Here is a 19,196-nt window from a genome sequence, read left to right on the forward strand (position 1 = left end):
CCAGAACCAGCATTCTGTCATGAGAAAGAAATGTAAGGCAAGCAATGAAAAAAATTATATCTTAAGCTTATAAGCAATAAGCCAGAACATAGCGTTTTATGACAGATGCATTTTTGACCCCCCCAAAAATGGGATGGGTTAAGTTTCCATGTTCCCATATTTGTGATTAAAGATTTGTTGCTGGATTTATAAGAGTAAAACCTGGGAACTTGAGCCATGAATTTGGTAAAACCATAAACATAATACGTATTTCCAAACCAACCCATCACTTACATCAGCACAATTTGCATTAAAAAATCAGGCTAATTTAGGTGATGGACTTTCATTTAAAAATTCAGTTTTAAAAAGTACATATCCCCCCAAACCATCAGTTGCTGTGTATCAAATAGGATGAAATTAATAATGCAGAAGTTTTTACTGAAATTTGTTGAAAATGGTCGAATCAAAGATTCTATATAATTTTGTAGATGTTTCTGTTGATCACAATTAAAGGGAATAACCTTTTTTAATCTAAAGAAACTGGTTAGGATCTAAAGAGTGGCAGTTCAAGCTGTCATTTGGTAAAATTCTATCATGAAAAATTGGTAGTCAGGGTTACTCTCATGTAAATAAGTTGTCTAACTGCCTTGTGAATGTGTTTGTGTGTGCAATAACTCTTGAAATGCATATAGGTAATATGTGTTATATTACAGTAGCTCATATGATTTCATGTATTATGCTGTTAGAGTTATAGGTTTTGATATTGATGCTTGGGCCGTCTATGCAATCAGTGATATAATTTCATACTTTGGTACCACAACATTAATTATGTATATGTCCACAATCATGACTTAACAATTTATAAGAGACTGTTATATTAGTTAACAGTTGTATATGACTGTTTTAGATATCTTTTTATGTATTTTGACTGTGGATTGAGAACCCTTTTGAAATATCAGTGAATGGTGAAATTGCTGTGTACTTGGTGTTTTCGTGTTACAGTTAAAAAAAAAAAAAATGTGTTTTTTGTGTATGTTTCGGTGAATTTAGACAAGTATCAGAATTTGTCAAAAGTGTTCTCTTTCCAAACTTCATATGCATCCTATAGTCTTTCTCTATGGGCCTTTTGCTGGTGGTATTTCACAAATGGTTCACATCTTTCAACCTTATTGACAGTTCCAGTTTGATACACATGGTACTCATGATAACTATGTTAACAGGGAATGTCACACTTTATTTATGTAAGCAGCTGATCCCTTTTAGCCTACTATAAGTAAGCGTTTTGACATTCTTTTCACCCACTTTGTATATGAGTACATATCAGAAATACTTTATACGTAGTACTGTAAATATCCTCTCATTGTCCCTATTAACATAGTCCTGAAATCAATGGAACTTGGGCAAAGTTTAACAAGAACTGTGATACTGCCATGAGGTTTACTAACTTGACTCGTCTCTCACTCTACTCCCTGGCGTCGCTTGTCCAATGAACGACCGACTTGCTCCCTTGGCTCGTTGGCTCGATTATTGTTCATTACATCACCAACAATAGTTCATGTTTGGAAGTCTTTACCATGCCCGTGCCAGACACCACAAGGTTGGTTGTTCTAGCTTGGTTTTTGTGCCTTGACTGTGCATGTATTTCTTACTAACCTTTAGACCAGTAAATTGCTGACCAGGTAGTAAAATACGTAATGAAGAAGGCAAGTATTTTTTGCTTTAAATTTGTGAGAGACACACATGAGAATTGAGTTGATGTGTATGGTATTATATATGAAAACTAGTTTTTTAATGTTATGGCGATTCGCATGACGTAGACTTCTCGTTACATAAATGTATACCTATGCTGTATAGTCTAGATTCAGATTAAAGAATAAAAATTTGTGAAGCCAGAGCTTGTGGGATAGAATTAGAGCCTGAGTTTTAGGGAAGAAGGCTTAGAGAAGTAATGAAAAAGAATAGATGAACATAGAATCGATGAGATATATTTTTATACATATAACCACTTGGGGTCGTTGGTAATCAGTCTTTCAGAGCTTAATTGTTGGTCAGGGGAATTTCTAGTGAATTATCTGGAAATGTGGTTTTGGTTTAACTATAAATTTGGCTTTAGAGAAACCTCATGGTTGGAATGTGAAGTTAGTTGGTTGTTGTTTTCTTATAGTACATACTAGTTTAAAGGGAGATTGATACTGAAGCATTTATTTCATTTCCATGTGATTCTAGTTGTATAGTTTAGTATACGTAATATTTAAAGATAGCTAATAATATTTAAAGATAGCTAATATGATATGCTACTGTTATATATAGGCATTGCTTTCCCTTAGTGAAATTTTACAATCTTATGCTTGAGGTAATGGTGGATAAATGTTTACTATTTATTTATTCAGTTTCACAAAATTAGTTTAGATTTAAACAGTTGTTACATCTCTACACTAAAGGTGACATGACTGGAGCTGAAACTTGAAAAAAATTGTATATATAATAAGAGCTTCTCTTTTATGTACCATTAATTTTGGATGCCATTAATTTTTATGATAGTTTCTGCATAAGTTCATACGTAGCCAGTGATTCATGTTTTTCTTTTTCTGCAGTGGAATTACATGTCTGGGTTTTGTGTAAGATACACAGATAGGTTATGGTGAGTAGTAATAGGTTTGTGATGTAGTGGTGTGAATGTAATTATACAGGGGTATTATAAATTATTAAACTTACTCCATAAAACATTAAGGTGGTAGATATGCAACAACTAGATAGGGTAACTAAACCACCTTGAAATTTTAGAGGAAAATACGTATTGGTGTTGTTATATATTACATACTTATTTTGGATATGAATGATAAATCTGGTCAGGTGATTTATCTTACTGGACTAAACTTTGTGGAATTTTGATTTGGTACATTACACTGCATGCCCTGCACAGTATTAGAAGTATCTTGCACATGCTTCGTAGATGATCGATTTTGACGAGTGGTTATTGAAAAGCATCTTTGTTTATCAGTGGTAGAGTGGTAAGCAGTGAACTCAAGGTTTTCCCATGCACATCAAACACTGCAAAGTATTTCCACTGGTAACGTGATTTTGTACTCACTGTAAAAGTTACAATAGCCACCATTATCAAGCATATATTCTAGTTGAAACCATTGTGACTTTTTCAAAGAGAAAAGACAAGGTATTGTTGATATTGGGAGAATATATTGTGTTATTGTAATCTTAATGCTTTGTCTTTAAACTTTTTGGAAATATATAGATGATCGCAGTAATGTTAACATTAAAGTAAGTAAATGTGTTGATGGTATATCTGTGAATTATACAACTATTAATTTTGTTATGCTCTGATCAGGCTGACATAAGGTAGTAATTCTTGTGCTGTTATAGATTTAAAATTTTGGGTCAAGGTAAGTAAATTATTGAGTTTTTATCTTTGTTTTAATTTAATGTATACTGTATTGGCATAGGATCAAAATCCCTATACAGCAGTTTTCAAATTGAAGTGAATGATAGAATTTCCACAATAGTACTTAGTTATTTAGTGTTTACAAATAACCAGAAAGTGCTTGTGATAGTAGCCATTGCTCGGAAATAGATCATAGAATTTCTTCACTTTATAGGTGTATACTACTATATAATCTGTCAGTCAAAAGTTACTTACAAAGCTTACAGCAGTAAGTATTGAAGTTAGTAGTCTGAGTGAATGATAGGAAGTCGGTTAGTAAAGTAACCAGAATGTGTTTGTAACAGTACATAGTTCTTATTTGGATGTGGATCATGACATTTTTTTCTCTCTATTTAGGTATATACTGCATAATCTTTTAGTCAGAACAACGACATCCAAGTCTTACATATGATCACTAGAGCTGTGATAATACTGTAATATAGTAAATTTATTTTTCATAAATTTATTTAAAACCTTTGACAAATAGGACTTGAAAATGTACAGGAATCCAGATGGTTTCTGCAAAATATATTTGTTGCATTGAATTATATCGAGTTTTGATAGTCCATAAGAAATTATTTTAAATTTATAACCATATCTACAAGCTAAAACATCAGTTATGAACCATATTTAATGCTTAATCAAATACTGTATAAAGCTTTAATATCCTAGCAAGAAACATCATTTGTGGTGGTCTTGTAAGTATGAATGCAGTTCAGAAGTTCTTTTCTAAATTCTAAATACAGAAACTTAATCCAAACAAAATTTACTAAAAAGCTAAGAAGCTTTGATGAAGGTATTTGCCCCCCTCCCCCCAGAAAAAAGGAAATTGCCAAAAGTTCAAGTATTTTGTATGCTAAGAGTGCAGTTTTATCTCTTTTTTGTTAATAGAAAGTGTTTTATCTTCCCAGTATTTTTTTAAGCAAGTGCATAACTCCTTATAACTTATAACATCCTGCATTATGTATAACTTATTTTACCATTTTGTAACTTGCTACATTATAACTTATTGTAGCTTGAATTTTGTCTCAGCTGCTAAAAAAATTTTTTTTTGTGATTAATGTAACCAATCATGCAATGCATCTTCCATTATTGTGATCTTTTAGGTCATTTTATTACATACTAGTTATCTTATCTTTGTAACAATAGTTTTCTAAAGTTTTGAAGTACATATACCATACTTTAAAATAATTTACATAGATACTATTTGAATATCTGAAAGTAGATATTTTCATATATACATTTACCTAAAACAAATTGTGTTTGTGCTTTAGAAGTGAGTGGGTCTGGTAGTAGCAGTTCACGACAAAGCTCTGAAACAGGTGGGGAGTCACGGAAGGCTGGTGGAGGTTCGGAAGACTATGCAGAGATTGTAGATGATGAGGGAGATTATTCAACACCTGCAAGTATGTTGTCACTTTCTTTTAAGGAATTAGTTTATAATTAAACTTCATGTCAAGTTTGTTCATTTAAAAATCTTCATATTGCAAGCTTATTTTCCTAAGATCATTAATCTCTCCTTTTTAATAAGGTTAGCTGAAGCAAAAGTTTTTTTTTTTTTTTTTTTAATTGCAAGCGTATTTTCAGCCTTATTTTCTACAAACATTTTTTAACAGATTTCCATGTATTTCAAATTTGATGATATTAGTGTGGTGTTCATTTGAAGAACAGGGTTTCGGTGGATTTTTACTTTGTGAAAGGTGGAATAAATGACTGAGCTTTCAGAAATTATACTGGTAATTGAATAATGTACTACGTATAAGTAAACCATGGTAGTACCTGTTATATACCTAATTTCAGACCTATGGACACTTATCGAGGAGCTAAGGAGTTATTCTAATACTGACCTATTTTATTTTTTCAGCCAAAGATTATGAATTAGAGAGAAGTAATATAACCGTAGGAGATATAATAGGAGAAGGGCAGTTTGGAGATGTCCACACGGGAACTTTCTGTTCCAGGGATGGCTCCAACGTCCCTGTTGCCATTAAAACTTGTAAAGTAGAATCTGAATTGGCAATGGCAGAGAAATTTTTAGAGGAAGCATGTAAGTTTTTTATTTTTATAATGTTTTAATATTGAACTTTGAATTTATAAATCCTGTTGGTGTAAAACTTTTGTTTGCATAGTCTGAAGATATGCAAGAGAATTCAGAATGTTTATTGTCACCTCAAGACGTCTGTAATATTCTGTACATCACTGTAAGTGGAACTTTTAGGAAATAAAGATGAAACCCCTTGCTGAATGCTGACAGATACCTCAAGTACTGAACTGGTTATACAGTTTTCAAAGTAATTTTATGATTCTTTCAGATATTATGCAACAGTTTGATCACCCACACATTATCAAGCTGATAGGGATTTGTTCCGAGTCCCCTATTTGGATTGTGATGGAGTTAGCTCGATATGGTGAAATGAGGGCCTATCTTCAAAACAATAAAGACAAATTAAATCTAGCCACACTAGTCCTTTACGCTTTCCAGCTTTCTACGGCGCTCTCATACCTGGAGAGTAAAAAGTTTGTTCACAGGTATGTTATGTTGATATAGTACTGTAGTATCTGTATTGGCATCCCTTTAATTCATGATTGTATGTTTCATGTGATTGTACCAAGTTTTATGAATATTCTTTGTATCCTAGGCTTACTCTCATGAAGAGAATTGTACTTCTTAGTGTTCTTAGTGTAATTCAGTTAGTGAGAGATGAATATTTTTCTTTGAAGGTGTAAATGTCCAAGTTAAGGTATTTAACTACAAGAAATTTATCTTCATACCGTCTCAAGTGGTGAATATCTCAAGTGATAAATTGCTCCATATTGTAATCTTTGGAAATCCAGTACTGAAAATAAAAAATTCATATCATGGTGATTTTGCCATAAGACTTATGTTACATGAAAGATTTATATATTTTTGAGAGACCTCTTCTGTGCTTTAAAATCCTGTGGCAATAAACCTGGTAAAAAAAAAAATCGGGTATAGTAATATGTCGAGTAACATCGTTGAGAGTTTCAGCATTTTTGGCTTTACAGTCGTATTTATAAAAGAAAAAAAAAGTAATAGAAAAATAAGACTTTCATCAGTTTGTGCATATTTAAGGTGGCCTAAGTCTGACAATAGTATATACGTAGTGCATATTAACATCACCCATAAGATAGATACAATACAGTGAATACATGATTTTTTTTTTTTTTTTTGCATTCTTTATGATTACTATGTATAAATTAAAAAATATATATATATTTTTAACTATTGAACATGGTACATGTGTCAGTACCAGTATGGAGTTACTGAAATAAGTTTATAGGATGTTAAGGTGAGTTTTTAAAGGGGTTATTCATTGTGAGTAATGTTTCAACTTATGCCATGTGTCTTGGAAGGAATTAACAATGTGGGTTGAGGTATTACCTTACTCAGACTTGCACTTCTGTAGTGTTTCATTTGACAGACTTTGGATGTGTCTTGTAAATTGCCCTCGTTTTCCATTTTCAGGGATATTGCTGCCAGAAATGTTCTCGTGTATTCACACGATTGTGTAAAGTTGGCTGATTTTGGTCTTTCCCGATGGGTAGAGGAGCAGAGTTATTACAAAGCAAGTAAAGGGAAGTTGCCCATCAAGTGGATGGCTCCAGAATCCATTAATTTTAGAAGATTTACAAGTGCCAGTGATGTGTGGATGTTTGGTAAGTTATGCTGTGGTCTTTTGATTAACAACATATACTGTAGTGTGATTTATTGTCCTCTAAATTTTATATCTAGTATATAGTTAGATTTCTTTCGTGGTTTTGTATTATTCTGAGAATAATGTTGAGCATAATGATCAAGTTATGTTACCAATCATATGTAACTGAATGTTTTATAATTACTTTGACCTTCAATATCATTTCCAAGTTTGTCCTGGTTTTTGTGTGTAAAACTTGGCATTGATGAGCTTACCCTTTCTACTGCTGCTGCATTTAACATTTACAGGGTATGACAATTTACTGGTACTTCATTTGTAATTGTTTATATAACTGCCTTGGAATTTGCTACAAAGATTACAGCAAAGTTCATGTTTTTGGGGTCATGGCCCTGTATCATTGCCCCTTAGGGAAAATATTTGGGACAATCCCACAACACCAAGGCAATTGTTAATGTGAATTGTAATTCATAGTGTCTCTTGTCCATTTGTTCTTCCCGTTCCTGTGGTCATTTTCTTATATATTTGTATTAATGAAGCCTTTTTAAAAACATTCCAGGTGTTTGTATGTGGGAAATCCTCATGCTTGGAGTCAAGCCTTTCCAGGGAATTAAGAATAATGATGTCATCAAGCGCATTGACAATGGGGAGCGCTTGGCCCTACCTGCAAATTGCCCTCCACGGCTTTACTCCTTGATGTCTATGTGTTGGACATATGAACCTTCCAAACGGCCTTCATTTAAAGATATTAAAGAAGCTCTAAGGTACATCTCTTTTCATTGTAATCAATGGTATATGCCTGTGATACCCAATGGTATATGCCCGTGATACCCATCTTTAACTTTACTTCTGGGGCAAAATCTACCATATTTTTAAGGGCATTAGTTGATGATTAAAAATATCTTTTTAATCCTTATCATTGTGACAAAAAATCTGATCATCTGTGGTGAATTTTAAAGGCCTCTTACATGACATTGATGTATACATTTTTAAGCAAACCCTATGTGGCTAGAAATGACTTCCCATGCCCAACTTTTTTTTTTTATTTAAAAATAATTTTCAATTTGAATTTCAGTGAGATCCTTCGTGAGGAGCGAATGCAGCAGCATGAAACGATGAGAAGGGAAAATCGTAGAATACAAGGAATGTCTTGGGGTAAGTCGGACATTAAAGTAATACTTAACATATACAGTATGTCAGTTTGACCAAACATTCTGTACTGTTGACACCACAACACTGAAAATTACTGGGAGACTTTGGACAAAACATAAAAAAATTCAGCATTCATGGCGCTCTGCATTCAAACTGATTAGTAGCCCAAGAAGAGTCATTATTAGGCCCAGAGGTCTGGATAAACTAATCCTTTATAATAATAAAACTGATTAGTATGACTGTGATGCAGCATTTAGAAATACCTTCGTATATTTATTGTTTACTAATGTTATAAAAATATCATGATACTACTGTAATGTATGCTAACATGACTAAGTTTTTTGTTTTGAGAATATAATGGAAAAAACAAGCGTACACAACATGGGAATTATTATTCGCAGGTCCTGTTGATGAGCCCCCACCTAAGCCGTCTAGAGTTCCAATTATGTCTGGTGGGCGTGGGCTTGCTTCCACTCCTCCTCCACCTTCTGGTTTAGTGTCGCCACCTCTCTACGCCCCCTCGCAGGTCAGTAATAGTGGCCCTACCACGTACATCGTCGCCCAGAACCCTGAGGTGCTAAGTCAGTTGATGCGAGACAACCACAACCGTGCAGCCAACGCCCCTGGCTCCTATATTTCCCCAGCCTCGGCCATCAACACACTACCCGTAGATTTTGTGTCCTCGCCCCGATCGCCCCCCGCCGCCACCTCACAGTCAAACCCTCATTCCCCTTTTTCAACACTTTCTCATCCTCATTCTTCTCATTCTATGCCATCTCATCAGAGTGGTAGTGGTCACTACTCTCCTCACTCCACACTCTCCGCTCCTCACTCACCCTTGGGTTCTCCGGTGGGTGCCTCCGCTAGACGACGAGGCGGCAGGGGCGGGACTCTAGAGCGAGGAGCATCTGCCACAGCCGGAGGCTGGGGAGGTGCCACTAGTTCAGGAGGCTCAGGCTCCCCGTCACCAGTACCATTTTCGCCACCATCTACATTAGTTAAGGTTGGGTTGCAATAATGATATCAGCACGATGATGAAGCTGATGATGCACGACCCTAGAACTGCCAGAGCACCAGCATGTTCGGTGTGACAGCATGGGGGTAGGGTAGGCAAGAGAGCAGCAGAAAGATCACTATGCACCCACAACTCTCTCTGCAGATAGTAACACACACACACATACATACACAAACATATTCAGCATAGTTTACCAGATAGTGACTGTACAAAGCTTGTATATTGCATATTATAGGATTTGGAAATTAGATTTTGTGTATGATCATTCGTTATGAGTACTGATCTTGATTTTTTTTTATGAAGCAGAAAATTTCATTAGTTTTTGTATATGTAGTAAATGGATATTGAGACCAGTTAATATTTGTTATTTAGGGGAAAAAGCATTTTTATGGAAGCTGCAACAACATGGGGAAGATAAAGAGAGAACATTTACAAAGTTACCGTTTTTTCTTTGTAGTTAACTTTCACTAATGAAGGAATTTCTTTGTTCTTTGAGTAATTAGATATTTATTATTTTGCAATCAATAAATAATGTACAGTGTATTATTGTCATTTTAGATATGTGGGTCTTATACAGGTGGCTTTGTCAGTGTGTGAGCTAGGAAAGGTGTTAAGAAGTTTGCCAAGGAATTTTGGATTGAAGTGTAGGGCCTTCCACCCTTTGTGATAAATTCATTTTAGAAAGCTTTTAGTTGGGCCGTACACTGAAATTTTAATACTGCAAGTCGTGAGGTGGTGAGTAGTGTGTGATAAGTTTTCTGATTTGTATAATACCTTGTTCTTCGATGTACAGTTTTCTTGTAACTATAAAAAAAAACTCCTTTATAAAATGAACCACACAGCACCACATATTCAGTCATGATCCATTTGGAAATTCACCTTTTCTTGTTTAAGGATCTGTCCCTTTCATGGCTTTTTCTGATGTGGTTGATTTCCAAAATCATTTCTTCTAAAATAGTGTAAAGCACCTTACTATGACCCCTTTTCATAAATTCAGGTTACCTATTTAAATACTAGTTCAGTGGTTCTTCTCCTTTTGTGGATTCAGAAACTTTAATTGTATGCTCTGATAAATCGGTTAGTTTCTCCATCATTCTAGAAATGCAGTAAAATAAACGTTCCACAGTAAAATATGTTTTGGACATTTTGTTTTGCGTTAAATGTAAAAATGTTTACTATATGTAATTTTCCTTTTTAATGAATGTGTTTAAAATGACATACTACAACAGTACATTCTTATTAAAGTAGATGGGGGGGCATTGATTATTAGACGGTGATCCAGTATGTTAACTACAATAGCTTTTAATTCTTTTAATCTAATTATATATTACCAGATTAAGCTTAAAAAAATTAATTAAGTTTTTATGATGTGTACACAGTCACATTCAATAGATTACTGGACAAAATAATTAGGGTCACATTCAGTAGATTTTAACCTTATCATTTTCAGTTGAAATGATTTGCCATGTTACCATGTCGTTCAACCACAACTCTTGGGCATGGTTGGTTTATTAGTTTGTTTCCTTTGGAGGTAGTCTTGCATTTCACGAAAACTTGCCGTGAGATAATTTAGCAATGAATTAAGGTTTATATAGTTTATGAACATTTACAACTTTAGGGAGCACTGTAATTTGCCCATTATGGCAAAACTGATTTTCTTTCAAGGAATGGTAATACGTAGACATACACAGGGTTTATTGTGGGTGCATATATTCAGTCAAGCTTATTGTTTATGGGGCAAGTGCCTGTAATTTAAAAAGAACATTGCAGTGGGCCCTCTTCTCTACCCCCAAAAATGAAAATACAGTTTTTATATACCCCACTCCATCCACCCGAGGTAGGCAACAGTTTGGCATGATCACCCTGTCGTAAGTAATTTGATTTGTTTTGATATTTTGAGGTTTTGTTTTGCGTTTTTATAGCACACAATGTGTATAGGATTGGATTTTCCTTTTATTTTTATTTTTTTACATTTTTTTTGCAGTTGTATTTATATGTATGTCCTTGATTATGTTTTGTTTTAATTTTTTTTCTTTTTTTACTTTCCTTTACCAAGGACCAAATTGCCCAAAAATGTTTAAAGAAATAGTTTTTTATTTTTGAGTGACTAACAAAAAATGTCTAATTGGTATTTAGTTCTTAACTTTAATTTTAAAAAAAAGTCTTTCAAATATTGCTAAAATTCTGTAGTTAGCAATTTAGTTTCATTAAGTATTTACTAATTTTAAGTCTTTTTAAGTTACTGATAACATAATTACCTGCATTGACAGCAGGGTCAGAATTGATTTGCTTCTTTCAAATAGCATGAAGTCAATTCTGTTTAGAATTCTTTTGTGAAAGTAATACTTATTCTTTTATCTCAAGTTATGCCTTCAGTCTACTATGCAGACATAGTAAGATAATCCAGGGTCCTCATGTAAAAGGAAAGTAATTCTTGCAAAAGTGATAAACAAATGTATGTTTGAATAATAATAATCCTTGAATAATTATGCTTATTTTATTGCAGCAGATATTTCTTTATATAATATTCATGATTCTGTTCTAGAATGATTTTGATTTTTTATTTCTTCAAACATTAAGTCTTCTTCATTTTTAATTTTTCCTTCTAACTTTCCTTTCAGGGTGTGCTTTATTAAAAAAAATTTAATATCCCTTTAAAAATAAAATAAATTACTGTGTAAATAGTTAGTCATTAAATTACAACCAACCTTGATTTTATTTTGTAGAAGCTTGAAATTTTTTATTTGCACATTTTACAAATCGCACCTGCTTTTAGGCCAATGGTAGATCACTTAGACGTTCTATTACAGGCCTTAAATGTACTATAAATGCTATGTCGGCATTGTTTATTAGATGTGGCATTGATGTTTAATTCCTGTTGTTTTATGCTGTTCTTAGGTAGAAGTTTTTATTTTCAGTTTAGGCTTAATGCCACTTTAAATTTAGCATAGATAGTTGTTGCCTTTTTATGTTTACTGTAGATATCATAGGAAAAAGTTTGTTATTAGTTCAGTAACTTGTCATAGAAAAATAAAGTGCTTACTCAATAAATACATGGTTATACATAATTCATTAACAAAACACTAAAATTATAGCATGAGCAAATGTCAGTTCTCTTGATAATGGTCTCAGGCTTGCTCTACAGTGTTCTCTGTGTTACCTTGACAATTAGCAGTTCATGTTTTGAGCCCTACTAAAGCAGTCATTCTTAACAGCTTAATATATTGTAGACCCTCAATTTCTCACTGACAAGTAAATGATTTTCAAAGCTATTAAAAGTTTACTTATAATTATCTCTGCACCTTTGGTAACATTTTCCTTTCAAACAGCGACAGGGAAGCCATCAGAGCGACTCCGGAGAGTGGTTGAGTGGCGCAGGAAGTGCCGGCCTTAGTGCAGATGCTGCTGAACTGCAGAGTAAACTCTTGGAACAGAGATTACGGCAGCAGCAGAAGCAGACGGAGGAGGACAACAGATGGCTGGCTCATGAAGAAAACAACATGGTATGCGCTGATGAAGCAAGTTTGTACTTACAAGTTTGGAAATCGGATTTTGTCTGTACTTGCTTCACTTAGTTTGCTACTCACATTACTTTTTTTATGCACTGCATCATAGATATCTATCCCTGCACTTCTTTCGAGATTTTTCCTAATAAGGATGATGGTTAGGAACTTCCATATACCATCCTTAATCCTAATCTTACTTAGTGCTAGTCCTTTTACAGTGTAGGAGTGCATTTTGTCATTAACATAAGTTGCTGTTTCTGACACCTTTTGAAAGTTAGTGTCTCAGTTAGTTGGCAGTTTCTGTATTTCAAAAGTATTTGAAGCATTTATTAATTATAAATTGATCCTCAAGTTACCTGTAAACTGTAATAAATGAAAATTATATGATGGATTACTTATCCATACAACATTCCAACTTTCCTCCCGGAGTATAATATCTTTAGTAATTGTTTATAAACAGAAGAGTTAGTTTTGGTCATTTTACACTTATCTCTTATTGTAGCTACCTCAGTGCCATTTTACATCTGCACATGAAATAAGTTCTCTCTTCACTTTCTAGTCTTGTGTACTTTCTACCCGACTTCCCATCCGAGGTGGGCTTTCATCGATGCCAATTTCCCATGATTTCCTGGGTCTTCATACTTGTCTCTCCAGTCAGGCCCATTTTCCTGTCTCTCTGACTAACTTTATCATCCTTTCTAATTACATGCCCAACCAACCTTCTCATTCTTTAAATGTCTTATTTTTCATTCACTGAAAACCACATCTCTGCCACTTCCTCATGCATAATAGTATCTTCCCACTGCACTTGTGCAATGAATCATAGCATTTCATTTTGTAGTCCCATTTTTTCTGAATCTCTTCCATTTTATCAGGCTAATTCTCAGCAGTGAAGAGTAGTACAGTCTTGTAAACCTAGGCATCTCTTCTTAAGACTTGCCTGTACACTTTAACTTTTATTATCCTCCTACCTTTTTCTCTCCATTAAAATATTTGAAGGTCATTCATAAATGCCAGAGACAAGGAACAGGCCATTTCAGTGGCACTGTCCTATAGACCGAACACTTACACTATACACACAGTCAGAGCTCAAGCTGCTTCTCCACACCTCCATAGTGGATTAGTGCCATCACTGCACTGCACTTGATATACAGTGCTTTTACTAGGGTGTTCACAGCATCCTTGGTCCCTCAAGATTCCTCTACTTTTTACCCTATAACTGTATGCTCATTTCCCACTTTCTGTCTTCTGTCTTATTGTCCATTTTCTTGTTACTGGGGGTTTTCTACCAGTGTCCTCTTTAGCTCCATGTATTTCATCACCTTTATTTTCTGTAGCTCTTCATCTTGCTGTCCAACCGTTACAACTCCCTCTTTTCACTGCATTAAGTGAGGAATGACTGAAATTGTCCCCAGCGCTTGGTTTGACAGCCATTGAATGGCTGCTGATGACATCCACCTTTTAAATGTTTCTACAACTTCATCCGGTTATTCTGTTGTTTAACACATGGTCATATGGTTATAGCAGCTTCCAGGGGCATCCCTTTCTGCACTGATTTTGTAGTGCCTTTCTTTATTAGGATAAACAGCACAAGGCTTGGGGGTTGATTTACTGGACTTTATTGTTGAAACAAAGAAAAATGAGAAAATGTCAGTTGTATATTACATTAGTACAACAAATTCTTATCATTATGAATTTATTGGTTTTCTTCCTGTACCACTACTGCTGTTTTTTGTTTGTTTTAGCAACAATACATGAAATGTTACATTCAAATTAGCTAGGGTTCAGAAAATTTAACCCAAAGGCTATCAAATGCCAACTCTGTTGACATCCATCCAATAAAACTACGATTAATTGATGGATGCCAAGTAGCCCAACTCCACGGTTGACACAAATGTTATTGCCAAAGAATAACTGGATGTTCAGCTCTTCAAGAATTACTGTACAACAAATTTACTTAACTACTTCTGGAAACAAAATGCTAAGAAAATGCATGTAATATATGCATACCATTTTAGTTATGTTGTGCTTGGGAATCAAATGACAGTTAAGTGCTTTTTAAAAGTACAATCTTTTCCAATGAAAGGTGTAACATATTGTTTAATACACTATACATTTATCTCCAAAACTAAACCATTTTCAAGGTGAGAATTTGCCTTTGTCTATTATTATCTTCTTTATTGTTTCTGCTTCTGCCTTCGAGAATAAAACGGCAGAGAATTTTTCCTTTCCCTCTTCCTTCAGACCTTAACACAGTTACATGCAATAATGGAAAGTAATTTGAGTTATGCCCATTTTATTTGCAGAGGAAACGCATGTCTTTTGCCATGAGTGCATCTGACAAGTCGGACTCTGATAGTGATTCCCCTGTAGCTCATCATCCTCCTTCCTCACCCTCACCTGCACGTTCCGAAGACTTGAGAGAGAGATCTGCCACCCCCCTTTCTAATGGGTCAGGATCTGTTTTAGAAGAACCAAAGATTGTAGTCAAAGTGAGTATTCACTGGGAGGTGGTGTGGTGGCTTCTGGTGTGGGTAAGGTGTTGTAGGATTTTTGGGAAGATAAGACAACTTTCAAGATATTTATGTCGTGTATACGTGCCATCACTTAGCATTGACCTATGTAAACTGCATTCTTATGGCATTTTTCATAAAAAAACAAAAAAAACCTTCAAATATTGATTATTTTGCATTTTTGGTGTCATATTTCATCTCCAAGATGAGCGTTGTAGGCGTCGTAACCCTGGAAATAACGTCTATTGACAAGCGTCGTAACCTCGGAACGTCGTAAGCCGACACCGTCGTAACCCGGGGACTGCCTGTATTTAGGTCGTGTATACATGCCATCACTTAGCATTGACCTAATTGTTAGATATGTAGGGATTGGATTGACTGGGAATTCATGATTTGTGGATCGAGGAAGAATGTGAATAACATTTTTAGTGAGTAAAGTTGAATGAACAGTAGTTATACAAATTAGGGAATAAAAGAAAATAGGCACACCCTATCAAGTAATCTTGTATGAAGTATCTTGTAAGTTTTGCTTAAAACATTTTAGTAGACTGAAATAGTGCATGTGTTTAAATGAAAGGTGAATTAATTGCTGTAGATTTCATTCTATTTGAATGTAGAGAAACTAGGTGCATGAGGGATGATAGCTAGGTTTGATTGACGAGGCAGAATGATGTTCGTACTTGAGTAATTTGTTTAGACAGTAGATTTTGGAAGCAGATTACATGCCATAGGGTTGAGTTTTAGAGGCATTTAATAATAATGGCTTGCCCTTTTTGTTTCGAACAAAAGCAGTTTATTAAGGAAGGATTGGTAGGATAAAACTGTAATAGTTATACCCCGTCTGTTGTGACTTACAACTATGGACAACAGCATTACATTTAAGGCATGCAGCATCAGAGGAGGACAGGAAAAACACGTACTAGTAAGTTTTCAGAGTAGTATCAGTTGGTAAACAGCATCAATAAGGACAGAGTTTGCCAATTCACTTAAGGCATTTTGCATAAAGTAGCAGCAGCAGCAGTAGGCTCTTTTTGTTTGGTACCAATTGACCACAGTTTTATTCATTAAGATTTCACTTTAAAATGTTCTTTTTACCTTTTAAGGTATGCAGCATATTAATAAGAAATAGCTACAGTACTGCAATAATAAATACAGAACCAGTTGTATACAGCCCGACCTCATAGATATCTTAATTAATTCCATGTTCTGGTGAGAAACTACCCAATACATAAAATAATAATGTATTTTTTCCATAATGATTGCTACTTCGTCACTTGCAGCAAGTTGAACCGACGCCTACTGCCGATTTAGACAGGACTGATGATAAGGTATATGCATCAACAATACAAGTAGTGAAAGCGATAACTGCTCTAACCCACGACGTGAAAGAAGGCCAATCTCATACTTACCTTGACCACGTTAAAAAGGTTGGTTTGGAATTGCGAGATCTCCTTGCTACTGTTGATGCGCTGATGGCCGCCATTCCACCTGCATCACATAGAGAAGTAAGTGCTTTTTGATTGTATGTTATTTGTAAATTTTCAGAATTAGAAAAAAATGAGATGGATGCCTGATTAAAGAAGTCGAATCTTTCATGTGCTCACACAAAATTCAAACAATTGCCTAATAATAGCCAAATGTATTTAAACATCAGACAAGCTTTGAAAAGAAAAAAAATTACATTCTCATAACTTGCACCTTCTCACCGATTTCTTTCATTTAGAGGTTTTGTCTGCTACCTAGACAACTTTTTGTAAGCTTACGATAAGTTATTTTATTTACTCAATGGGATCTCATGCCTGTTGTTAAATGGGCTCCTTGTCTCGTGTGTGTGTGTGTGTGATTTTACTGTATGTAAAGCAGGTAGACTATAAAGTAAGGCAGTGGCGTGCTTTGAAAATTAATTGAAAACATTTAAGTGACATTTCATTAGTCTAATATAATGTACATCTTCAACAAACTTTCAGGTTGAACTTGCTCATAAAGTATTATCCAAAGATATGACAGACCTTGTACAGGCTTACAAATTAGCCCAGAAGTATGGGAGTACCACACTAGATGAAGAATATCGCAAGTAAGTACCTTTCTGGTTATAATTTTTCAGCAATAAAAGCTGTACATGTCCACACTCAATACAGTATTTGTAGATTAAATAACAGGACGAGTAATATGTTATTACATTTCCTGCAAATTTAGGATAACACAGTTTGTAGTACCCTATGAGAAATAATTTTAACCATTATTTTTTTCTCCATTGGCTTTTGAGGAACTGTAATCGTGGTATACTGTAGTTTTTGCTGATGTAATGCCACCTGTTATTAAGATCTTGAGATTCTCTAAAATATTTTTTGCTTGTTACTGTCCATTCAATATTTATAATCACTTTTTCTGCAATAATATTAATTGTGTTGTGCTCTTTCAGGCAAATGCTGTCTGCTGCTCATGTCTTGGCTATGGATTCCAAGAATTTGTTGGATGTCATTGATGGCGTGAGAGTGAAACATGGCTTAGCAACCTACATGCCTACCAGACATTCCGCCGAGTGATCTTTAAGCAAAGGAAAATAGTTTTTCCCGTGCATTTTAGACAAGAAAGCAAAGACTTTAGGAACTAAGGCTAAAAAGACCCTTTGGAAACAAATTGAGTACCTGCTTGACTTGTCCATGCTAAAGTGAGAGAACTTACAAATTAGATATTAAGTGTTAAATGCAGACTACTACTACAGTGTGTATCTTGGGAGGACATAAATGCCTTTCTCACAGTTATGCGGACACTAGAGTGCACTAAATATTTTTTTTTTCTCGTGGTTCGGGATAGGCGATTGCCAAATCTTTTCCCCTACGGATGAGTGAGCACATTATAGTCAGTGCCATTCAGCTGTAGTGTGAAGAGTTCATTTCAAGGTGACCAAGATCGACTGAGGTTGTACGCAGGGTATACATATTCCAGAAACTCAGTTTAGTGGCTACAAGAATCAACTAGGAAATGGTGCGTGATGTGGTTTTCGTGATCGCCGAGAAGTTCGTGTGTATGATGTTCATAAAGAGGAACTCTAGATTCTGTATATTTTACCCATTTGTTGTCTTCGCTGTCCTTTACTAAATTCACCCAATAAATTTCTTTCCTTCACAGTTACGCAAACTGTGATCGGACGACGAGAACTTTGTTCGGCGTAATGATATGCTTGCTGATAAAGCCATATCAGTGAAGTTATATTACTAAGATGAAATTGTTTACACTAATCATTTATGAATAGATCATTCATGCCATGTCCTTTGTGTCAAAGCTTGCTGCTCTGTAGTCAGATGTGCTCCGTAGAATGTGTAAACATTCTTGCGGACAGTTGATCTAGCCATTGCCGATGTGCTTCTGTCTGTCTAAGGAGACAAAAAGTGAATGAGAAAGCTTTGTAATTAAGCAGTATTCTTGAGCACTTTTTCATCTGTGACAAGAAGATTACATCCTGATGTGTATTTTTGTAGCAAGTTCTCGTGTATTTCCACTCATGTCTTATAAATACAGTATACATATATATATATATGAATATGTACTATATGAAATTTGTGGTGTAAATATTACATAATTCTTGAGTGTAATTATTTAATTTGACAGCCTCAATAAATTCTTTATTGAGTTAATTCTGTTTATATTTTATCCTTTGTAGTATTAGGTGTTTCAAAGCAGAAACTGCTTGACACGTTTACTTTTAAAGTAATGTGGAACAGCGGTTTGTGAATTTTAAATATTTACTGTACATCCATCCAGCTTACAGAACTCTTTGTTCAAGGGAAAATGCATTCAAAATTTGTCTTTGTGGGAAACATACAAGCCCTCTTCTTTTATATGGATATTTACTCCCGTCCTGGGAGGAATTGTCTGAAAATCATAATCCATGTTGACTTCCAACCCAGAAAATTCAGC

At 34.7% G+C, this 19,196-nt stretch overlaps 1 protein-coding gene across 6 annotated transcripts in view; it reads left to right on the plus strand.

Annotated features, from left to right (window-relative positions):
- The window catches only part of LOC135205295 (uncharacterized), an 85,771-nt gene extending 66,858 nt beyond the window's left edge, over nucleotides 1-18,913 (plus strand). For 2 of the 6 annotated variants that reach the window (XM_064235687.1, XM_064235688.1), the window contains 13 exons: nucleotides 1,532-1,576; nucleotides 4,690-4,821; nucleotides 5,280-5,462; nucleotides 5,728-5,944; nucleotides 6,903-7,093; nucleotides 7,649-7,853; nucleotides 8,165-8,244; nucleotides 8,643-9,244; nucleotides 12,586-12,759; nucleotides 15,069-15,254; nucleotides 16,556-16,780; nucleotides 17,243-17,349; nucleotides 17,698-18,913. In XM_064235687.1, coding sequence (XP_064091757.1) covers nucleotides 1,532-1,576; nucleotides 4,690-4,821; nucleotides 5,280-5,462; nucleotides 5,728-5,944; nucleotides 6,903-7,093; nucleotides 7,649-7,853; nucleotides 8,165-8,244; nucleotides 8,643-9,244; nucleotides 12,586-12,759; nucleotides 15,069-15,254; nucleotides 16,556-16,780; nucleotides 17,243-17,349; nucleotides 17,698-17,821 — 2,471 coding nt within the window. In that variant the 3' untranslated portion in view covers nucleotides 17,822-18,913. The remainder of the gene's footprint in view (nucleotides 1-1,531; nucleotides 1,577-4,689; nucleotides 4,822-5,279; nucleotides 5,463-5,727; nucleotides 5,945-6,902; nucleotides 7,094-7,648; nucleotides 7,854-8,164; nucleotides 8,245-8,642; nucleotides 9,245-12,585; nucleotides 12,760-15,068; nucleotides 15,255-16,555; nucleotides 16,781-17,242; nucleotides 17,350-17,697) is intronic. The other 4 variants (XM_064235692.1, XM_064235690.1, XM_064235689.1 and 1 more) reach the window with 4 other exon arrangements.
- Nucleotides 18,914-19,196: the final 283 nt, after the last annotated feature.

Source organism: Macrobrachium nipponense, chromosome 49 (assembly GCF_015104395.2).
Source record: "Macrobrachium nipponense isolate FS-2020 chromosome 49, ASM1510439v2, whole genome shotgun sequence".
Lineage (NCBI taxonomy): Eukaryota > Metazoa > Arthropoda > Malacostraca > Decapoda > Palaemonidae > Macrobrachium > Macrobrachium nipponense.